General features: G+C 36.2%; 1 protein-coding gene, 1 long non-coding RNA gene and 2 other non-coding genes across 4 annotated transcripts; 3 read left to right on the top strand and 1 right to left on the bottom strand.

Moving 5' to 3' along the window:
* The first annotated feature begins 371 nt into the window (after positions 1-371).
* Positions 372-3,291, top strand: rpl13a (ribosomal protein L13a). Its single transcript, XM_008399906.3, has 7 exons — positions 372-456; positions 1,461-1,533; positions 1,615-1,680; positions 1,874-1,975; positions 2,377-2,462; positions 2,648-2,707; positions 3,036-3,291. The coding sequence occupies exons 1-7, from the start codon at positions 436-438 to the stop codon at positions 3,243-3,245; spliced, it is 618 nt and encodes a 205-aa protein (XP_008398128.1). The 5' UTR covers positions 372-435; the 3' UTR covers positions 3,246-3,291.
* On the top strand, positions 1,721-1,802 carry LOC145550123 (small nucleolar RNA Z195/SNORD33/SNORD32 family). The gene has a single exon (XR_014085972.1). It is a non-coding gene; the product is annotated as a small nucleolar RNA Z195/SNORD33/SNORD32 family (small nucleolar RNA).
* Positions 2,023-2,097, top strand: LOC145550106 (small nucleolar RNA SNORD50). The gene has a single exon (XR_014085955.1). It is a non-coding gene; the product is annotated as a small nucleolar RNA SNORD50 (small nucleolar RNA).
* A 2,249-nt stretch (positions 3,292-5,540) lies between the features above and the next one.
* On the bottom strand, positions 5,541-15,584 carry LOC108165832 (uncharacterized). Its single transcript, XR_001776148.2, has 3 exons — positions 15,448-15,584; positions 6,815-7,010; positions 5,541-5,781 (listed from the first exon to the last, which is right to left on the bottom strand). It is a non-coding gene; the product is annotated as an uncharacterized LOC108165832 (long non-coding RNA).
* Between the last annotated feature and the right edge of the window lie 1,850 nt (positions 15,585-17,434).

The following is a 17,434-nucleotide window of genomic DNA, read 5'->3' as shown; positions in this document are numbered from 1 at the left end:
GATCTAAAAATATTTCTGTACAATGGCAATCAAAACTAAAAGAGAAAAGCAATGGCTGTCGTTTTCAAATTCTTAATATCACTGGCAGTTCTAGATTAAAATGAATCGTTTATTTTTGTCAACATAGTTTTTTCCCTGACTGGAGGCAATATTAATGTTTTACTGTCAAATTTCCAACCAGAAACACGTGTAAAGGTGGAATAATAATTATTTAATTTTCGATATTGTTATTATTACTAACAATAACAATTATTATTATTAATACAAATTAAAAAAATAATAACGTAGAAAATTGCATTTAAATAAAACAGCCTCCTCCATACATAGATGGCGCTATAGCAAGACGTACATAACGGAGAAGTCTAAGTTTCGTCACTTCCGGCTGCCCCTGCCTTTTACCGCGAGCAGCCCCGTTCTTCTTTCTTTTCGCACATCATGGCGGACCGGTTCAATAAGGTGAGCAATCGCTGCGGAGCTATTTACTTTGCTATTTTAACTTTTGAGTCGTCTTTTGTCAGCCCGTCATAGCAAATATGCTGAAAATAATCATATTCTATCGATATAATGCCTCTTTAATTCTCAGTTTTCTATGAGACGCAGCATTTTTAGGGTAATGACAGGCGGTTGGCCGTAGCTCTGTGAACATGCCTTCCATCATGGCAGCTTCCCTTTACCACACGTTCAGCTTCACTATCCGAACTGTTTCTGTTGTATTGGGAAGCGGTCTTTTAAGCTTAATGTAATTAAATAGACTTAGACAGTTATAGCAGGTTTCAACGCTTCTCCTCTGAAACGACTCCATCGTGTTGTGTGGTTGATGCTAACGTTAGCTTAGCCGCTCGCAATGCTCCTTTACCGACTCCGTAGCAACTATGACGAAGTTTTACAAACGATTCAACATTAAAACAGTATTGTGTAGTAATGAAAAGCATAGTTGCATGTTTAAAATAAAAACTGCTGCGGTTTAAACTAGTCTCAATTTTCCTAGCTTTGACGCTAAACCACAAACGTAATTTAGGGTGTGCAAGTTATATTTTTAAAGTTAAAAACGGGACTGAAGGTTCTGGTTCTGAAACAAAGGACATTCAGATTTAAATCTAAATTTTGTGATGGTTGTTGCATCATGGGTTTTGTTTCACAAATACTTTTTAAGATTTAGGGATGTTACTCAGTTTATTCCCCTTACGTTTTCATGTTAAAGATTTTGTTATTACAGCCCAGGCTTTGGTTTTATTAAGAATTTAAACTTTTAAATTGTGGATAAATCAGCATGATTTCCTTTTTCTTTAATCCTAAGTGGGTAGCAAAGTGTGATACCAAAAATACCAGCATTTTTTCCATGTGTCCTTTCTCCAACACTTGGATTTAATGTGTGAAAAATAACTGGATTTCATCCGTTTTAATGAAGCAAAATGCATCTAAATAATGAAAAATCTTTATTTTTGTGTTTTCTCTGACAGGTTCTGCTACTTGATGGCAGAGGCCATTTACTGGGCCGACTTGCTGCCATTGTGGCTAAACAGGTCCTCTTAGGTACGATTTAATTTGATATTTTCCCACCTAGGCAATCAAATGTGACTTAATCTTTAACTCGTATTTGTGTTGCTTCGTCAGGACACAAAGTGGTGGTGGTGAGATGCGAGGGCATCAACATCTCTGGCAACTTCTACCGTAACAAACGTGAGTTCAGTCTGAATTTTCAGGGTTTTTATTGGAATTGCTCGTCTGTGATGTTTTACCCAATGTTGTTCGAGTTTCATTGACCATGAGAATACTTTACATGCACTACCATCTGAGACATGAGCGCAGCAGCAGCAGCTCTAGTTGTTGTTTGGTTGATTTGAGGTGTGACCAGATGTTTATTGTCCAACAGTGAAGTATTTGGCTTTCCTGCGTAAGAGGATGAACACCAATCCGTCTCGTGGTCCTTATCACTTCAGAGCTCCTAGCAGGATCTTCTGGAGGACTGTTAGAGGTAAGAAAGAGACTTTAATGAAAAACTGTGATACGTTTGGCGTTGCTCAACAGTGATGAAGCTTTTTATCCCGAATCTGATCCTCGGTTGATGAGCCAAACATCAGATCTGACTGCTGAGTTGAGCATCACCAGCTGCGTTTCCGTTCATTGTGTAATTGATCAGTTTGACACTTTGAAGATAAATTATCTTAATGGAAACACGGCAATCTGAAAAAATGTTTTTGATCACATGAGTTGGGATGTTACTACTGGCGCAAACGCCAAAGAAGACAGGAAGTAAATTTAATGGAAAATTTAATCTTATGAAGATATATTTTTAATATAAATGCAGATAATGTTGCCTGTGCGCTTTGATGTTAAAAGGTTTATCTTTTTAAAGAATAATGTTGTTGTGTTTAGGAATGCTGCCTCATAAAACCAAGCGAGGCCAGGCGGCTCTGGAGAGGCTGAAGGTGTTTGACGGCATCCCGCCGCCATACGACAAGGTGGGGGAAATGCTTCAATCTGACTTTTATTTGAGGTTTTTCGTCTGTGATGATGTTTATTCTTAACTCCCTTAGCTGAGCTTCAGATGAGAGAGAGAAAAAAAAATCCCTGAGACATTTAAATCTAGGAATAAATGGATGGAAAATGAGTTTTTCTTCCGTTAACTTTGGGTTTTGTTTTGCAGAGGAAGCGCATGGTCGTCCCAGCTGCTCTTAAAATCGTGCGTCTGAAGCCGAGTCGTAAGGTGAATACATTTGCTTTAAGCTAAAATGCTAAATTTAAGTTTTTTTTATTTAAATTGTATAATTTAATTAGATTTTTCTGTTTTTAAGGCCTAAAGTGTTAAATTTAATATTTTCTGTCTTTAATGTTTAAGCTATAATGTTACATTTCATCGTTTTTCATGATTTTAAATCTAAATGTTACTTTTAATGATTTGTTTTTTTAATTTAAAGTGTTAAATTAATTTGATGTTTTCCATGTTTTTTTTAAGCTAGTATGTTGAATTTAATGAGCTTTTTCATGTTTTTTAGCTAAATTTTAGTGCTTATTTCATGTCTTTTCCCCCTCAGTTTGCCCTCCTGGGCCGCCTGGCCCACGAGGTCGGCTGGAAGTACCAGGCCATCACGGCCACCCTGGAGGAGAAGAGGAAGGAGAAGGGGAAGCTCCGCTACCAAAAGAAAAAGACGCAGATCAAGCTGACCAAGCTGGCGGAGAAAAACGTCGAGAGCAAGATCGCAAAGTACACAGACGTTCTGAAACAATACGGCGTTCTCGTCTAAACTGGCTTTCAGTGGCTAATAAAAATTTAAGTAAATGTTTACAAAATGCTTCTGGTCATATTTTTCACTGTTAGTGTCTTTTTTACCACAGTGTTGGTAAAATCATAAAGTGCTGGATGTTTAGTTTTATTTCTACCTCTGAAAAATATTTTATTTTCCAGATTCACTCATCCAAACATTTTATCTGATATCTGCTTTATCTGTTTTACAGGTTTCATATATAATATGTATTTATAAGTCCAGCGATTTATTAGGGCCATTGGAGAAGGGGGTTAATTTATGCCAAAAACATTTAGAAATTTACTACAAATAACATTTTCTGAGATCTAAATGTCAGATTGTGAGGGAAATGCTCAGAAATTTTTAGATTAATCTCAAATTTACTGGAAATGACACGGCAGCTTCTGAGATCAAGAGGAAAATTTTAAACTTGCAACTCTGAAAATTTCTGAAATTGAATTTCTGAGTTTTTCTAGCAAAATTTCAGCTTTTAGAGCTCATGAAATTTCCATGTTTTCCAGGAGTTTTTAACTTCAAAACGTATTAGAAATGTTATAATTATTTTATCTGCAATGGCTCTAATGGAGTCTAGTTTTTATTTTAGAGGTGGTTGTTCCTAAAATCCGTCTCGACGTGCAACTCTCATTTTGTATCAGGAGAGGGCAGCAACAGAAATGTTCTCAGAAGTTTATCGGAACAAACATTATTTTTCTTGGGAAAAGTCTGAAATATTCTAGAGAAACAGCTTTGTTTTTGGCTTAAAGAGGGTTTTTTAAAAATTATTTTTGAAAAATGTCAAAAATTAAATATTAAATTTCCTGAGCTCAGAAATGTAAAGAGATTGACCTGAAAGTGACAGTTTCCTGGTGAATATGGTCTCATTTTTCTGTGTACAATGGCGATAATTCGCTCTTATTTCTGGAGAGAAGTGTCTGATCGCCATGTTGCTAAAATCCGTCTCGTGTAATTTCTCCTTCCCACCAGCAGAGGGCAGCATCGTGCTTTCATGTCAGACGTACAGCGCCGCTCGCCGCTACTTCAGTAGTGATTTTTCTAAAATCTTATAAAACAGAACCAAACCTTGGTTCAGTGGGTCCACTACAGTATCTAGAATTATTCAACACCACAAATAAATCAAAATCCTTTCCGCAATTGACCTTCTGACAGCAGTAAGTATTTAAATAACCGTAGCAGCTCTCCATTGAATATGAATTTATGTGTTGGAAGTATTTGCACTCTGCAGACCGTGGTTATTGGATATCTCTGCAGGACGGCTCGATGTTAATTTGAATTTCTTCGGCGTGTGAATCTCTTGGGACGGACTGGATGGCTTCCAGCTGTAATTAGGACAGACTCTCAAGTTATTACCGACCAATTACATCCTATTAATCACACCTTTAAAAAACTGAAATTACAGATTCAGAGAACTAAATGGCTTTGTTGAAGCTCAGATATCGTTAATACTTTCTGCTCCGTCGGAATCAAGGTTGGCCTAAAAGCAAGAAGGTGTTCAAAGTGGGGGGCGGGGTCCATTTGCGGACCCTAAATTGATTTTGTGCGGCCCAAGAATACATTTTGACAAAATTGCAAATTTGAATGAAAATCTAATTAGATGTTACCAAAGATGTCAAAAATTATTCTCAAGAAAGTAAGAGGAGCGCAAGTTAAACATATTTTTACTTAAGTAAAGGTAAAAGCTGTCCAAGAAGTTTGTCAAGAGTAAAAAAGTATTTGGTAAAAAGTCAATTGAAGTACCGAGTAACTGATCAAATGATCAATCAATTAAATATTTTTAAAAAATTAAACTCATTTTACATTCTTCAATGTAAATTTAAGTGGAAATTTTGGCATTTTAAGGATGAAAATGAGAATAATTCATAGAAGTAATGAAAAATAAAATGTTTCCAGATCAGTTTGTTTTGATGAAAAACTTATGAACAAAATTTCTGTTCTGCAGGTCTGTGTCTGGTGAATGTTTGGTTAAAACATGTTTTATTTTCATTTGGTGTGTAGAAAATCCAGAAATGTTACTCCAGCAGAAATACTTCATAATAAAATTACTCAAAAGTAAAAGAAGAAAATATTTTGTCATAAGAGAAATCATCTCAAAGTGGATCTAGTACTTTTTATTTACATTCAATAATGAATCACTTAAAACAAACTCCTATATTTTGTTTTGACTTATTTAAAGTGTACTAAGACATCTGTACACTTACCAAGGAAACAAAAAAATCCTTGGTAAGATTTAGTGTTTTTGATTTCTAGCTCAGTTTATTTGAAATAAGTCGATGCCAGTCGCCATTTTCCAGCTTCCAGGCTTGAAATCCGTATTTAATCCTGTTTTTTGTGACGTTATTTCCTCTCTGGGACTTTCAGACCTGAATTGGCAGCAGTAAGTAAAAACAACGCAGAACAAACTCACTTTACAGTATTCCCCAGCAGGTGCAGCAGATTGATTTCGGGGTTTCCCGGGGCGTCTAGGCGGCTTCGCTGCCTGGTTTGTGGCAGCTTAATGATGACGTCTAAACGAAGCAATCTGTCAGGATTAGAGAGGAAAATTGATCCTTTAACGCCCGACTAACAGAGAAATCAAAAGCTGATAGTTTCTGCAGACAAAATGGCAGGTTTTTATTTTGATTTGTGTTTTCAGCTACCAATTTGAGAAAGTATCATTAAGGTTAAGCTTTTTACTGGAACAGACTCTCCTTTAACAACCCACCTCTTCTGCAGTCGAGTTAAAGGGGCAGTATCATGTAAAATTAATTTATTTTAGCTTTGCATCATGTTATAACGTCATTTCCTCATCAAAAATATACAGTGTTACCTTGATCCTTTCATGTATGTGTGAGAAATCCTTTAGTCTCCATGGCAACCATATGGCTCTGCAAAACGGCTGGGTGGACATAGCTCCGCCTTCAAGCCGTAGCTCCTCCTCAAATGCAATGTTTTATGTCATATTAGAAATGTATAGCTTTTTATAAACAACTGAAGTTAACATACTTACTTGATTATGCTATAAAATGACACCATGTGCCTGAAAAACATAATGCTGCTCCTTTAAATACCTTGGAATTAGGGCTGGGCATTTATCGTGTTGTTTATCGTGAAGATTTGAGATTTATTATTAAATTTCAATTAATATAAAATGAACTAAATTTTAATTATTTCCATGTTTGCATCATTAATCATTAAATCAAAAATAATAACATTTAGTTTAATCCATGGCAACTGTTCAGCTGTTGGTGGGCCTAGCTCCGCCTTCCAAGCGTAGCTCCTCCCAAACGTAACTTTTATGTCATATTTGATATAAATGCACATTTTTTAACAACTGAAGTTAACATAGTTACTTGATTACGCTGTAAAATGACACTAAATACATGATACTGCCCCTTTAAAGTGATTAGGTGCATGTGTAGGTGTTATGTTTCAGACATATGGCCTTTTTATTTCGACTGACTCCAAATGAGGCGGAGTATTGCTCATCTTTCCAGATAAAAACAGATGTCCCCCTGAGGATTTCTTGCATCATAAAAGCTGTGGATAAAACCTCATTCCTCCAAGTTACCCACCATAAACTGTCGCGGGTCCCGTAAAACGCCGTCATCCGGAGAATCAGAGCTGATGCCTGCCTGAGCCGTCATGGCTCCTCTGAGCAAGTGGAGACGTCAACGCTGCCAGGACGGCAGCGGGACGTTCGGCTGATCGGGCCGGCCTCTGATCACAGCAGCTGATGGAGGCGGCCACATGGTGCGTTCACACTGCAGCCTGAAGTGACCCAATTCAGATTTTTTTTGACGTAATGCGACCTGAATCTGATCTAATCATGGCAGTGTGAACAGCACAGGTCAGATTCTTTTTCGAATGCGACCCATATCCGATACGTATCCGATTCAAATGCGACCATAACGTCCAGGCCGCATTCATCCAAACTGAACGTCACTAATTCTTAACAAATCTCACTATTCTGCGTCCTGATACGCGCAAGTGGGAAGAAAAACAACAACCATGATGGATTATATGAGGATTAAGTTGTTAATATGCTGCTCCGGCCGGACAACAACTTCAAATATATAAGCTAAGCTCCACCGTTAACCTCCATGTTTACTTCCGCAAACACTGAGCTCTTCTTCTTCTTCTTCTGGCGGTTGGCAGAACACTGAGAACGCCGACGCTATTGCGCCCTCTAGTGCGCATGCGGGACACTTTCAGGTCGTTTGCCAGTTTACACTGCAGAACACATACAGGTCGCATTTACTGGCAGTGTGAACGACCCCGGCAAAAAAAAAAAAAAAAATCGGAATTGAGTCACTTCAGGCTGCAGTGTGAACGTGTCTGAAGCCTCAACGGCTCCCTGCTGAGCAGAGCTGGACAAACGTCCACAGCTCAACCCCGAGAGATTAAACTGAACAAATAATGTACAGATTAATGAGTTAATCTGAAGATGACTGAGATTATACTGTAAAACAAAAATTGCTGTTTTCTTAAAAATCTGAGTTTTCTCTTAGATCAAAAGGTCCGACCGTTTTTTAAGAAGGTCCATAAAAAAACTAAAATCATTATTTTTATTTAAAAAAAAATTTCTATCAGCTGCTGAGTTAAACAGGAACTAGTTAATTACATCTTTGAAAATAATTTATGAGTATTTTTACGATGCTGTATTTTTAGCTTTTCTTTAGTAATTTAATTATAAAGTATTCCTGCTCTTACTTGAGTAAAATTTACCAAAATTCACCAGACACAGACCTGCAGTTTCTGTTAGTTTATTAGTTTTTTTTAATTGACAGAAACTGATTTTTTAACTTTTTATTGGTATTTTTTGTTAATTATATAAATTGTCATGTTTGTTAACAAACATGACGACAAAATGCAAAATAATATATCACACATTATATCATATTTAATATTAAAACATTTCCATAAACTTTAGTCTGAAATGTCGGGTCTCTCGTGTTTTGTCAAACGATTCAGATACTTTTCATTTTTTCTTATTTTGCCCTTTTTTTATCCCGTTTGCTCAAATTTATTAGGGACACGGCGAACACTGTGTTGAGATATGTCACGGTTTGAGTAATGGCTCCTTGGAAAACCACCTTGTAGGGACAAAAATACAATTTTATGCCCAATAATCTGTTATCTTGAAGAACAAATTATCGTGGCTGCAGACAAAGTGCTGCTTGGTTTGGGACACAACAGAGGTTCGTTCTTTAAACCAGAAAGGCTCATTTAGTTCCTGAACTGTTTTTTTAAAATGATTTAATGTAGGTCAAGCTGAATAAACCAAAGAAAACTGAAACTGAGAGCATATTTTTGTTAACTGAAATAAATAAAAATGGCAGTTAATGGGGAAAAATAATAACTAACTGGAACTATATCATGCATTTAATAAACTATCTAAATCATATTTAAATTATAAGTGTAACATTCTTCATTTTTGTGTTTATTAATCTGATTTTAGCCGTTAGAACTGATGGGAAATACATTTTTATTTATAAGCAGTTTACGTCACATTTCAGTAAATTACGGCGCTTCAGCTCACAAAATGGCAACTGGAAAAGTTTGGGGAAAAATACTGAGTCAGTTGTTCAACATTAATAGAAAATAGAAAAACATTTTTAGAAAATGTTAAGTTCTGTCGAGTATTTATCACCCAACCCATGTAAAACATAATCACAACATTTTAAAGTTCCGCGCCTGAAACTAACTAAAGTATTTATTTTATTTATTTCGAACAGACAGAAAAGACAATCAAGAAAAAAGAAAACAAAATAAAATAGAATGAAACAAACGTAAGAAATAAAAATGTAGAACTAATTATTCTGCCCATGTGACATGCAAATTTTATATTTTCTGTTTGAAAAGGAGCAGGTAGAAGATATAATGTCTTATAATGTCCTGCTCCTTTCCTACTCGTCAATGTTTAGTCAATTATGTCAGAACATCAAAAAGAGACAACTTGTTTCCATTTTACATCATGTTTGATTTTGTACAATTATTTAAAAACTATTTAAATCATCAATTACATTATAGACTATTAAACAGTCATCTTATATATCATGCTATGAAATAAGCTCTGTTTTAATGAGTTTTTTAAATTATTTTACATTTGTAATTTTTTAACTCATCATTCAATCCATTCCACACATTTACTCCACACACAGATAAACAAAAACTCTTCCTGGTTGTTCTAATACGTTGTTTTTTAAAATATCCTTCACCTCTTAAATTATAGCCACCCTCTCTGTCACCAAACATTTCCTGTATATTGTGTGGAAGTTTCTGATTTCGGACCTTAAACATGAATTGTGAAGTTTTAAATATTATAAGGTCCCAGAAATTTACCATATTTGATTTGATAAATAGCTGGTTTGTGTTCCCAATATCCCACTTTATGTAGTATTCAGATTGATTTTTTTTTATAAGACATATAATGGCTGTAAATTTGTTTTGAATGTTTTCCCCCACATTTCCACACAGTATGAAAAACTAAAACTGATGAAAACAAAACAATATTTAACTAATTAACTGAATTAGACAAACAAAAAGTCACAACCAAATAAAACTAAATCACAATGGAAAACTCCAAAACCACTCCACAATACTTAACTAATGATAACTAATAAAACTGGCATATTCACTCTGAACATGAATTAAAACTAGCAGATTAGACAGAAAGTCACAACAAAATAAAACTATTATGATCCTGTGAATAAGTAGACTACAGGCTGGAATAGCAACCAAACGCTGAGCCTATTTTAGGTTAAATTTATTACATTTGTCTGAATTTTTTGTTGTTTTTGCAGCAGCACAGCTGACAGATTAAACCTGTAACCCAATGTTTCATTACTGGCAGTTTAACACACTTTCTGCGTGACAAATACGAACGATAAAAAGGTTTTCCTCCGTGCCGGCATGAGCTGATTGGTTTCTTAAGCTTCCATCAGATGTCTGCCTCAGAATTATTCTGTAGAGTCATTACTGAACCAGAGACGGCTTCAGAATCAGATTAGCAGCGACGGGAACGTCGGGGAGCAGCGTCTTAATATCTAATTCAGTCCTGATGAAAGCTGGTGGGACGAAACGCTGCAGAGATTCGGCCTCTTTCAGCGTCGTTCCAGTATCTGCTAATTTCACCCTGGAATGACGACAAATTATTCTCACGCTGCTTAAAGAAGTGAGGAATAAGAAGCAAAAAGAAAAAAAAGGAAAATTGGAAAAACATAAACTTGACAGAGTTATGCATTCGTCCATAAATCAATAATTTAGACCAGATTAATGTTCTTTACGACGTTATTGATTTACCAGGATTTTTTATGTTCAGTTTTAGCCTCATGCGTTTTTCATGCTCTGCAAAGGAAATGTGATGTTTTAAAGGCAGAATGGGTCCCGCACTGCAAAAACACAAAATCTCACCAAGTATTTTTGGTCGAGTTTCTACTGCAAATATCTCTGTGCACTTGAAATAAGACAAAACTAAGTCATAGGTAACTTTTCAGCAAGTTATAGGAACTTGTTTTAAGGCTACAACTCATTAATATTGACAAAAAAGTGAGATTATTTACCTTATAACATGTTGTTGAGTCACATTCCATGAGCTCTGCATGGTTACCTAGCAACCCCAGCAGAGCCCAGCCCGTTACCTAGCAACCCAGCAGAGCCCAGCCTGTTACCTAGCAACCCAGGTGGCGCTCCAGTACATCTGGTCAGCTGGTTTTCCTGCAGTATTCGCTGGAAGAAACTTGTTTTGTTGTTGACTTACTACTCAGAAGCTACACAGCAAAAATACAAAATGTTACCAAGTATTTTGGTTTAATCTCTAGTGCAAATATCTTGTTAAACTTGAAATCAGACAAAAATGATTTACAAGTAACTTTTCTTGTTTTAAGTAAATAATTCTTTAATATTGATGAAAAAAATTATTGATTGGTTATTTAATTTACCACTGGATATTTTTCCCATGAGGAAATTTTTAGCTATTTTTATTTAAAAATGTATTAAAAATTTTATTTAATTTAATTTCCCTTTTGGATTAATAAAGTATTTTTTAAAATTTGAATTTGAAAGTGAAATAATCTGCCAAAGGAACCATTATGTTTTTGTCAATATTAAGGAATTATTTACTTTAAACAAACTCATATAATTTGTTGAAAAGCTACTTATACATTAGTTTTGTCTTATTACAAGTGTACTAATATATTTGTAGTAGAAACTACTAGATCAAAATACTTGGTAGGATTTGGTGTATTTGTACTTCTGGGTTTTATTTTTTTGTTTGTCTAGTTCAGTTAGTTTCTTATATTTTATTAGTTATTATTGGTTTGGTTTTCATTAGTTATAGTGGTAGTTTTAGTATTTTGTTAAGTTTTAGGTGCAAAAATCAAAAAGTATTTTATTGTGACAATGTAAACATCGATTGGGTAATGAATACTCGACAGAAGATGCCGTTTTCTAAAAAATATTCAGTTATTGTTGAACAACCAACTGATTCTGATGTTTTTATCTAAACTTTTGCTGTCGCCATGTTGTGGATTAATGTAAGCGGAGCGCCGTAATTTCCCGACATTGGACGTAAACCCAGTTATATTTTTTAGCTTACAGGCAGATTGAGCTCACCATAGAATGCTTTTAAATCTCTGTGTAGGTGCCGGTCTGCTAAGTCTCCAACATACCACTCAAATGGATTCCTGCTTTTAACCTATATACAGTTTTACACAAATGAGTGTTTTTATAGAAGTGCTCTCAGTTGGCAGGGTAATATATGTAAATCCACACGCTAATCTCTGCAGAATAAACCAACCAGTGAACCCACTCAGAGGTCGCAGGTCATTCCAACAAATCACATTCTGCATGATGAATGTCAGGTGTGCAGCAAGCAGTAATGCATTCCTACGAACCTGAGGTGCAGCAGGGCATGTCTGTGCCGTGTTTTCATTCGCTGACCCCGGGTGTAATTGAAATGATGATTTAGAGCGAGAGCGGCGCGACTCGATTCGCTCAGTCATTCCGAACTCATTACATCCATTCGAACACAAAAGGCAGCCGTGGCAGAAACCGGCCGGCGGAGACTGCTGTTGGGCTCGCAGGGCAACAAATTGAATTTAGGATCTGAAAATGACCTGTCAGAAACCTTTATCAGCTCCTCTTTAATGAATCACAAGCAAAACACGCACATTAGCTTGAAACGCAACGGAGGGCCGAATTCAATTGTCCTTCAGCAACAAAAACCGAACAAACAGACGACCAGCTCACTCTGAGTACGACGTCTCTGTGTCAACCACCAGGAAAATAAATACATTATTTACGATTAATCGATTAATCAAATTTAAAAAAGAACTGGCACGTTGTTCAGATTTTTCATTTAAACTGTTTTACTCAATGTTACTTTCTTTTAAGTAAGAAAATAAACATTTCATTGAATAAAATGCACAAACAGCTTTTCTTTATTGAACGGTTGGATCGACAGCAAAACGATCTTTCAAGCACAGTGTGAGAATTATCTATTTAGGATTAACTGATTAGTAATTAGATAGCAAAAGGTTATCAATACGAGATTTTATACAGAATTGAATTAAATTAAGCTAAAAATATAACTTGAGGAGTTCTGGGTTGAACATATTTACAGACAAAGCTCTTTTTTATCTTAAATACAAAATTAAAATTTTATTTGAATTTTTTTTTTTACTATTTTGACATAATTGCATCTTTGATCAGGTTGTTCTTTCAGCAATTGCCTCCTTATTGAGGCTGTATATTCCTGTTAATGATTAATCAATGAATTAGTTGCCTATAATTTCAACAATCGATTACGATTAATCGATTCAGCTGTATATTTCTATCTGGTTTCTAACATTTCTAACAGCCGCCTTGCATTTCTGATCGATAAAACGTGTTTTCAGTGTGCCGACATTATTTAAACATGCTAATGACGCCGTCGTGTCTCACATGGAAAAGATTCACCGGTTCTTCTAAAAATGATCTCAGGAGCAAATAAAGAAATAAAGTTAGAGGATAAATCAGAGTGGAAAGGAGCAGCGGCGATAATTACAGCTGGTTTCACTGACAACATTTAGCATCTCCTAGGTCAGTGGTTCTTAACCTTTTTTGAGGTACCGAGCACAGAAGTTTCACTGAACCCTTCTGTAGCGATAAATAAAATATGATTCCCCCCCGCCAAATTCAAGACATAGGGGTGACCCAACTAGAGTCTAGATCACCCCATGATCACTAAGTCTTCTTAAAAGGTAGAGTCTCTGAGAACAGTTCTTCAAAATATAGTCAGTGTTTTCAGCAAAGTTGGTCTGACTGTCCATGAACGACCCAAGGTATTTAAAATCTGCCACAGTTTCAACAGGTTGGCCATCGAGAGAAACTGGAACCACTTTAAGGTCTTTAGATCATTTAATTAGCTCTACATTCTTAAGAGAACGAAAAATTAATGAACACTTTGCGGTATTCTGATTTAGTAATGTAATTATATTAGTTGTGTTACCTCCCCCACGCCACTAGAGGCAGCAGCAACCCCGAAAAGATGCGACTAAGGAGCAGATTTAGAAGTTCACCGAAAGCTACAGAATTTGGTAAAAACTGTGAGCTTTGCTGAAGTAATTAAAGACACAAGTTCAGATCCCTGCTGAGAGTGGAGCTCCTTCAATCAGTGAGCTGTGATCCTCTGCAGCCAGTGATGGCAAAGCGCCGCATCATCACGACTTTACACAAGTGTGTCTTTACCTCCGCGGTCAGCAGAGGCTCCGCCGAACCCCTGAGACCGACTCACCGAACCCCTGGGGTTCGATCGAACCCAGGTTAAGAACCACTGCTCTAGATATTAGATTAAAACTGCAGCTGTTCAACTAAACCTCTAGAATTAATGAAATTATGCATATGTAGTAAAAAAAAGAAAACCTGCTGAAATGTGATAAGTCAAATTCTAATAACTAACTTATGAATAAGTTTAGTAAAAATTAAGTTTAAAAGAGGAAGTTATTAGTTATTATCTACCAGCAATAAAACGGAAACTGAGATTTAAAAAAAAGTCATTAATTTAAGGTTTAATCTTCCAGATTTTATATAAACAACTTAAAATAAATATATCAGTCGTCCTGATAAGACTGGTCAGAACAGTAACCTTCTAATCAGGTTTGATTTATCATTTTGTGTTTGTGTATTTAATTTTTCCCAGATGCTCCAGGTCACAGTTATATTTCTACTAAAACATTAATCACACCACGTGTCTCGTAATTCGCCTTCCACCTAAACAGCTCATGAAGCAGACGAGCCCCTCGCTGAGCCCCTCTGGCCGTCCATAAACTACAAATCTGAGTTTATAGAAACCAAAACAAGTTTCTGGACCAACTTCTCCCACTTCAAAGATCCCAGATGAAAGCCACAAAATGCTCATAATAAAGATGTTTTCTCATTATTTAAGGTTTTTACCTCAACATATATACAAACCAAACCATCATTAGGGAAAATGTGGTGAAACTAAGCAACGTTTATGCAGCAAAGTGGATAATTCCTGCTATAATCAGTAAAAATATTTATTGTTTTGACAAATTCTTAGTTTTGCTCCAGTTTTTTGCATAACCTGCAAGAAATATGAAATGATATAAAGTATGTTTTGGTCTAATTTCTAGAGCAAATATCTTATTATATTTGAAATAAGGCAAAACTAATTTATAAGTAACTTTCCAGTAACATACAGGAGTTTGTTTCAAGTCAATAATCCGTAATATTTCAGATTATTTCACTTATAAAAGGGGGAAAATGTCATGTTAAAAGTGAAATAATCTGACAATTGAACCAATATTAAGGGAATATTATTTAATTTGAATAATCTCCTGTTTTACTTGTAAGTTAGTTTTGTTTTATTTAAAGTGTAACATTTACAGTAATCAGACCAAAGAGATGCTATACTTTTGCAGAGAAACATTTATTTTCTGTTTTTGTTAAATGTTTTGGATAATCAAAGAAAACCAGACTAAATACAAAACTCTGTTCTAAAACCATGAAGTAAATTATTAAGGGTGAAAACCTACAAACCAACTCAGCTCAACCTGAAAACTCCTGAATGTAAGAACTGGATGTTAGCAGCAGGTGTCTGCTCAAACTTAAAATGTGTTAATTTGTGTGTCTAAAATAAAGCCCTAAAATGTTTTCATTTAAAAAAGAGAAAGTTTGACTTAAATACTTTAACCACAGGACTTACATTTTTTTCTCCCTCAGATGATTTCCTGACTCCAGACGGTTGCAGCTACCGCTAGTTAGCTAGCTAACTAGCTAACAAGCTAGCTAGCTAGCTCTTTTTTGCTTTTATCGTCTGTAAGAGCAAATTTACAGACGGAGTTAATTGTTTCAACTGTGTTGGCAACCCAGAAAAGGCTAGATTAGATATGACTTTATTCTCCCATTATTATTTTTTAGTTCTTTTTTTATTTTATTTATTTTTGTAATGTTGTGTTTTACTGTACAGCACTTTGGATCAGCTGTGGTTGTTTTAAAGTGCTTTATAAATAAAGTTGGATTGGGTTGGATTATTACAACTTTATTCTCAAAATATTAGGACTTTATTTTCATTTAACTTTAATCTTGTAATATTTTGACTTTATTCTTATATTACTTTGACTTTTATGCGCACATTATTACAACTTTATTATATCAATATCACATTCTTGTCGATCACATTCTTGTCTTTTTTTTTTACTCTGTCTAAAAAATGGCCATTGTATGCAAACAGCTGAGGAAGCTACCAATATGGCGGCTCAGGGGAAGCGGCTTCCACTCAATCAGAAAAGATGAATAAAAGGTTTTCCCCAGGCTGACTGAATAATCAGAGACTTTCTCTGCTGCGGAAAGAAAAACAAATCTTTAAAGAAAACAGGAATGGGAATACGTCTGTCTTCTCTTTTGTACAAACAAGTAAACAAAAAGCTTCATTCGCATCAACGCTGAACCTTACTGATCTATTCTGGCTTCACACACCTCAAATCAGCTATAATAATAAAAAATAAACTCTGTTTGGTATTTGATAGATGAAGAGTCGAGTCGTGTGAAGAACTGCCATTAAATTAAACGGCATTCTTGAGATAAGCATGCTGGCGAATGCCTGGGGTTTTAAATAGATAATTGCCAAATGAGAAGGCTTTCATGCTGCAGAAATGTAAAACAAATGTATTTCACATGGATTCAGTGTTTCTGCCTGAGGCGTTTGGCTTTCCAGCCTGGACTGAGGCCTTTAAACTGGCATTTTAACAAGAACGCAGAGAAATGTCGGCACAGCAAGTAAACCGCTGCAAAGCGCGCGAACACAGACGAACCCAGAACTAAATCCATGTCTAATGAATCAATCCCAGCTCTTGTGAAATCATGTTTTATCTTCTGTCGGCGCCGGATGGTAAATTTGTGTGAAGTTGTTCTGTAATGAGGAAGGTTCTGACTGAGACGGTGAAAAACAGCCGCTGTACCGTTTGACTGTCAGCTGCATAATAAAGAAAGAAGAATAACACACACACACACACACACACACACACACACACACACACACACACACACACAATCTGCAGTGTTTCTTTTCATGCCTCTAACTTTTTTTGCATTACAATAACAAACTTCAGTGTATTTTATCAGTTTTTTACACTAAACAGCTTAATTATGAAGTGGTTTTCACTAAATTGGACCAATTACCCAAGACTTTTTCTGTTTCTATACATTTAAAAAAATAAAAAACAGAATGAAAAGTTTAATGTTGGATGTTTTGCCTTAAAAACTTCAATGTATTTCATCCATCCATCCATCCATTTTCTTCCGCTTATCCGGGGTCGGGTCGCGGGGGCAGCAGCTTCAGAAGGGAGGCCCAGACTTCCCTCTCCCCAGCCACTTCTTCCAGCTCCTCCGGGGGAATTCCAAGGCGTTCCCAGGCCAGCCGAGAGACGTAATCCCTCCAGCGTGTCCTGGGTCTTCCCCGAGGCCTCCTCCTGGTGGGACGTGCCCGGAACACCTCACCAGGGAGGCGTCCAGGAGGCATCCTGACCAGATGCCCGAGCCTCAACTGGTTCCTCTCGACGTGGAGGAGCAGCGGCTCTACTCTGAGTCCCTCCTGGATGACCGAGCTTCTCACCCTATCTCTAAGGGAGAGCCCAGCCACCCTGCGGGGTGTATTTCATGTATTTCATTTGAAATTTTTGTGTCAGACCAAC

Source organism: Poecilia reticulata, chromosome 22 (assembly GCF_904066995.2).
Source record: "Poecilia reticulata chromosome 22, P_reticulata-male-v2, whole genome shotgun sequence".
Classification (NCBI taxonomy): domain Eukaryota; kingdom Metazoa; phylum Chordata; class Actinopteri; order Cyprinodontiformes; family Poeciliidae; genus Poecilia; species Poecilia reticulata.
The sequence above is the reverse complement of the archived record's forward strand: the minus strand, read 5'-3'. Positions and strand labels throughout refer to the sequence as shown.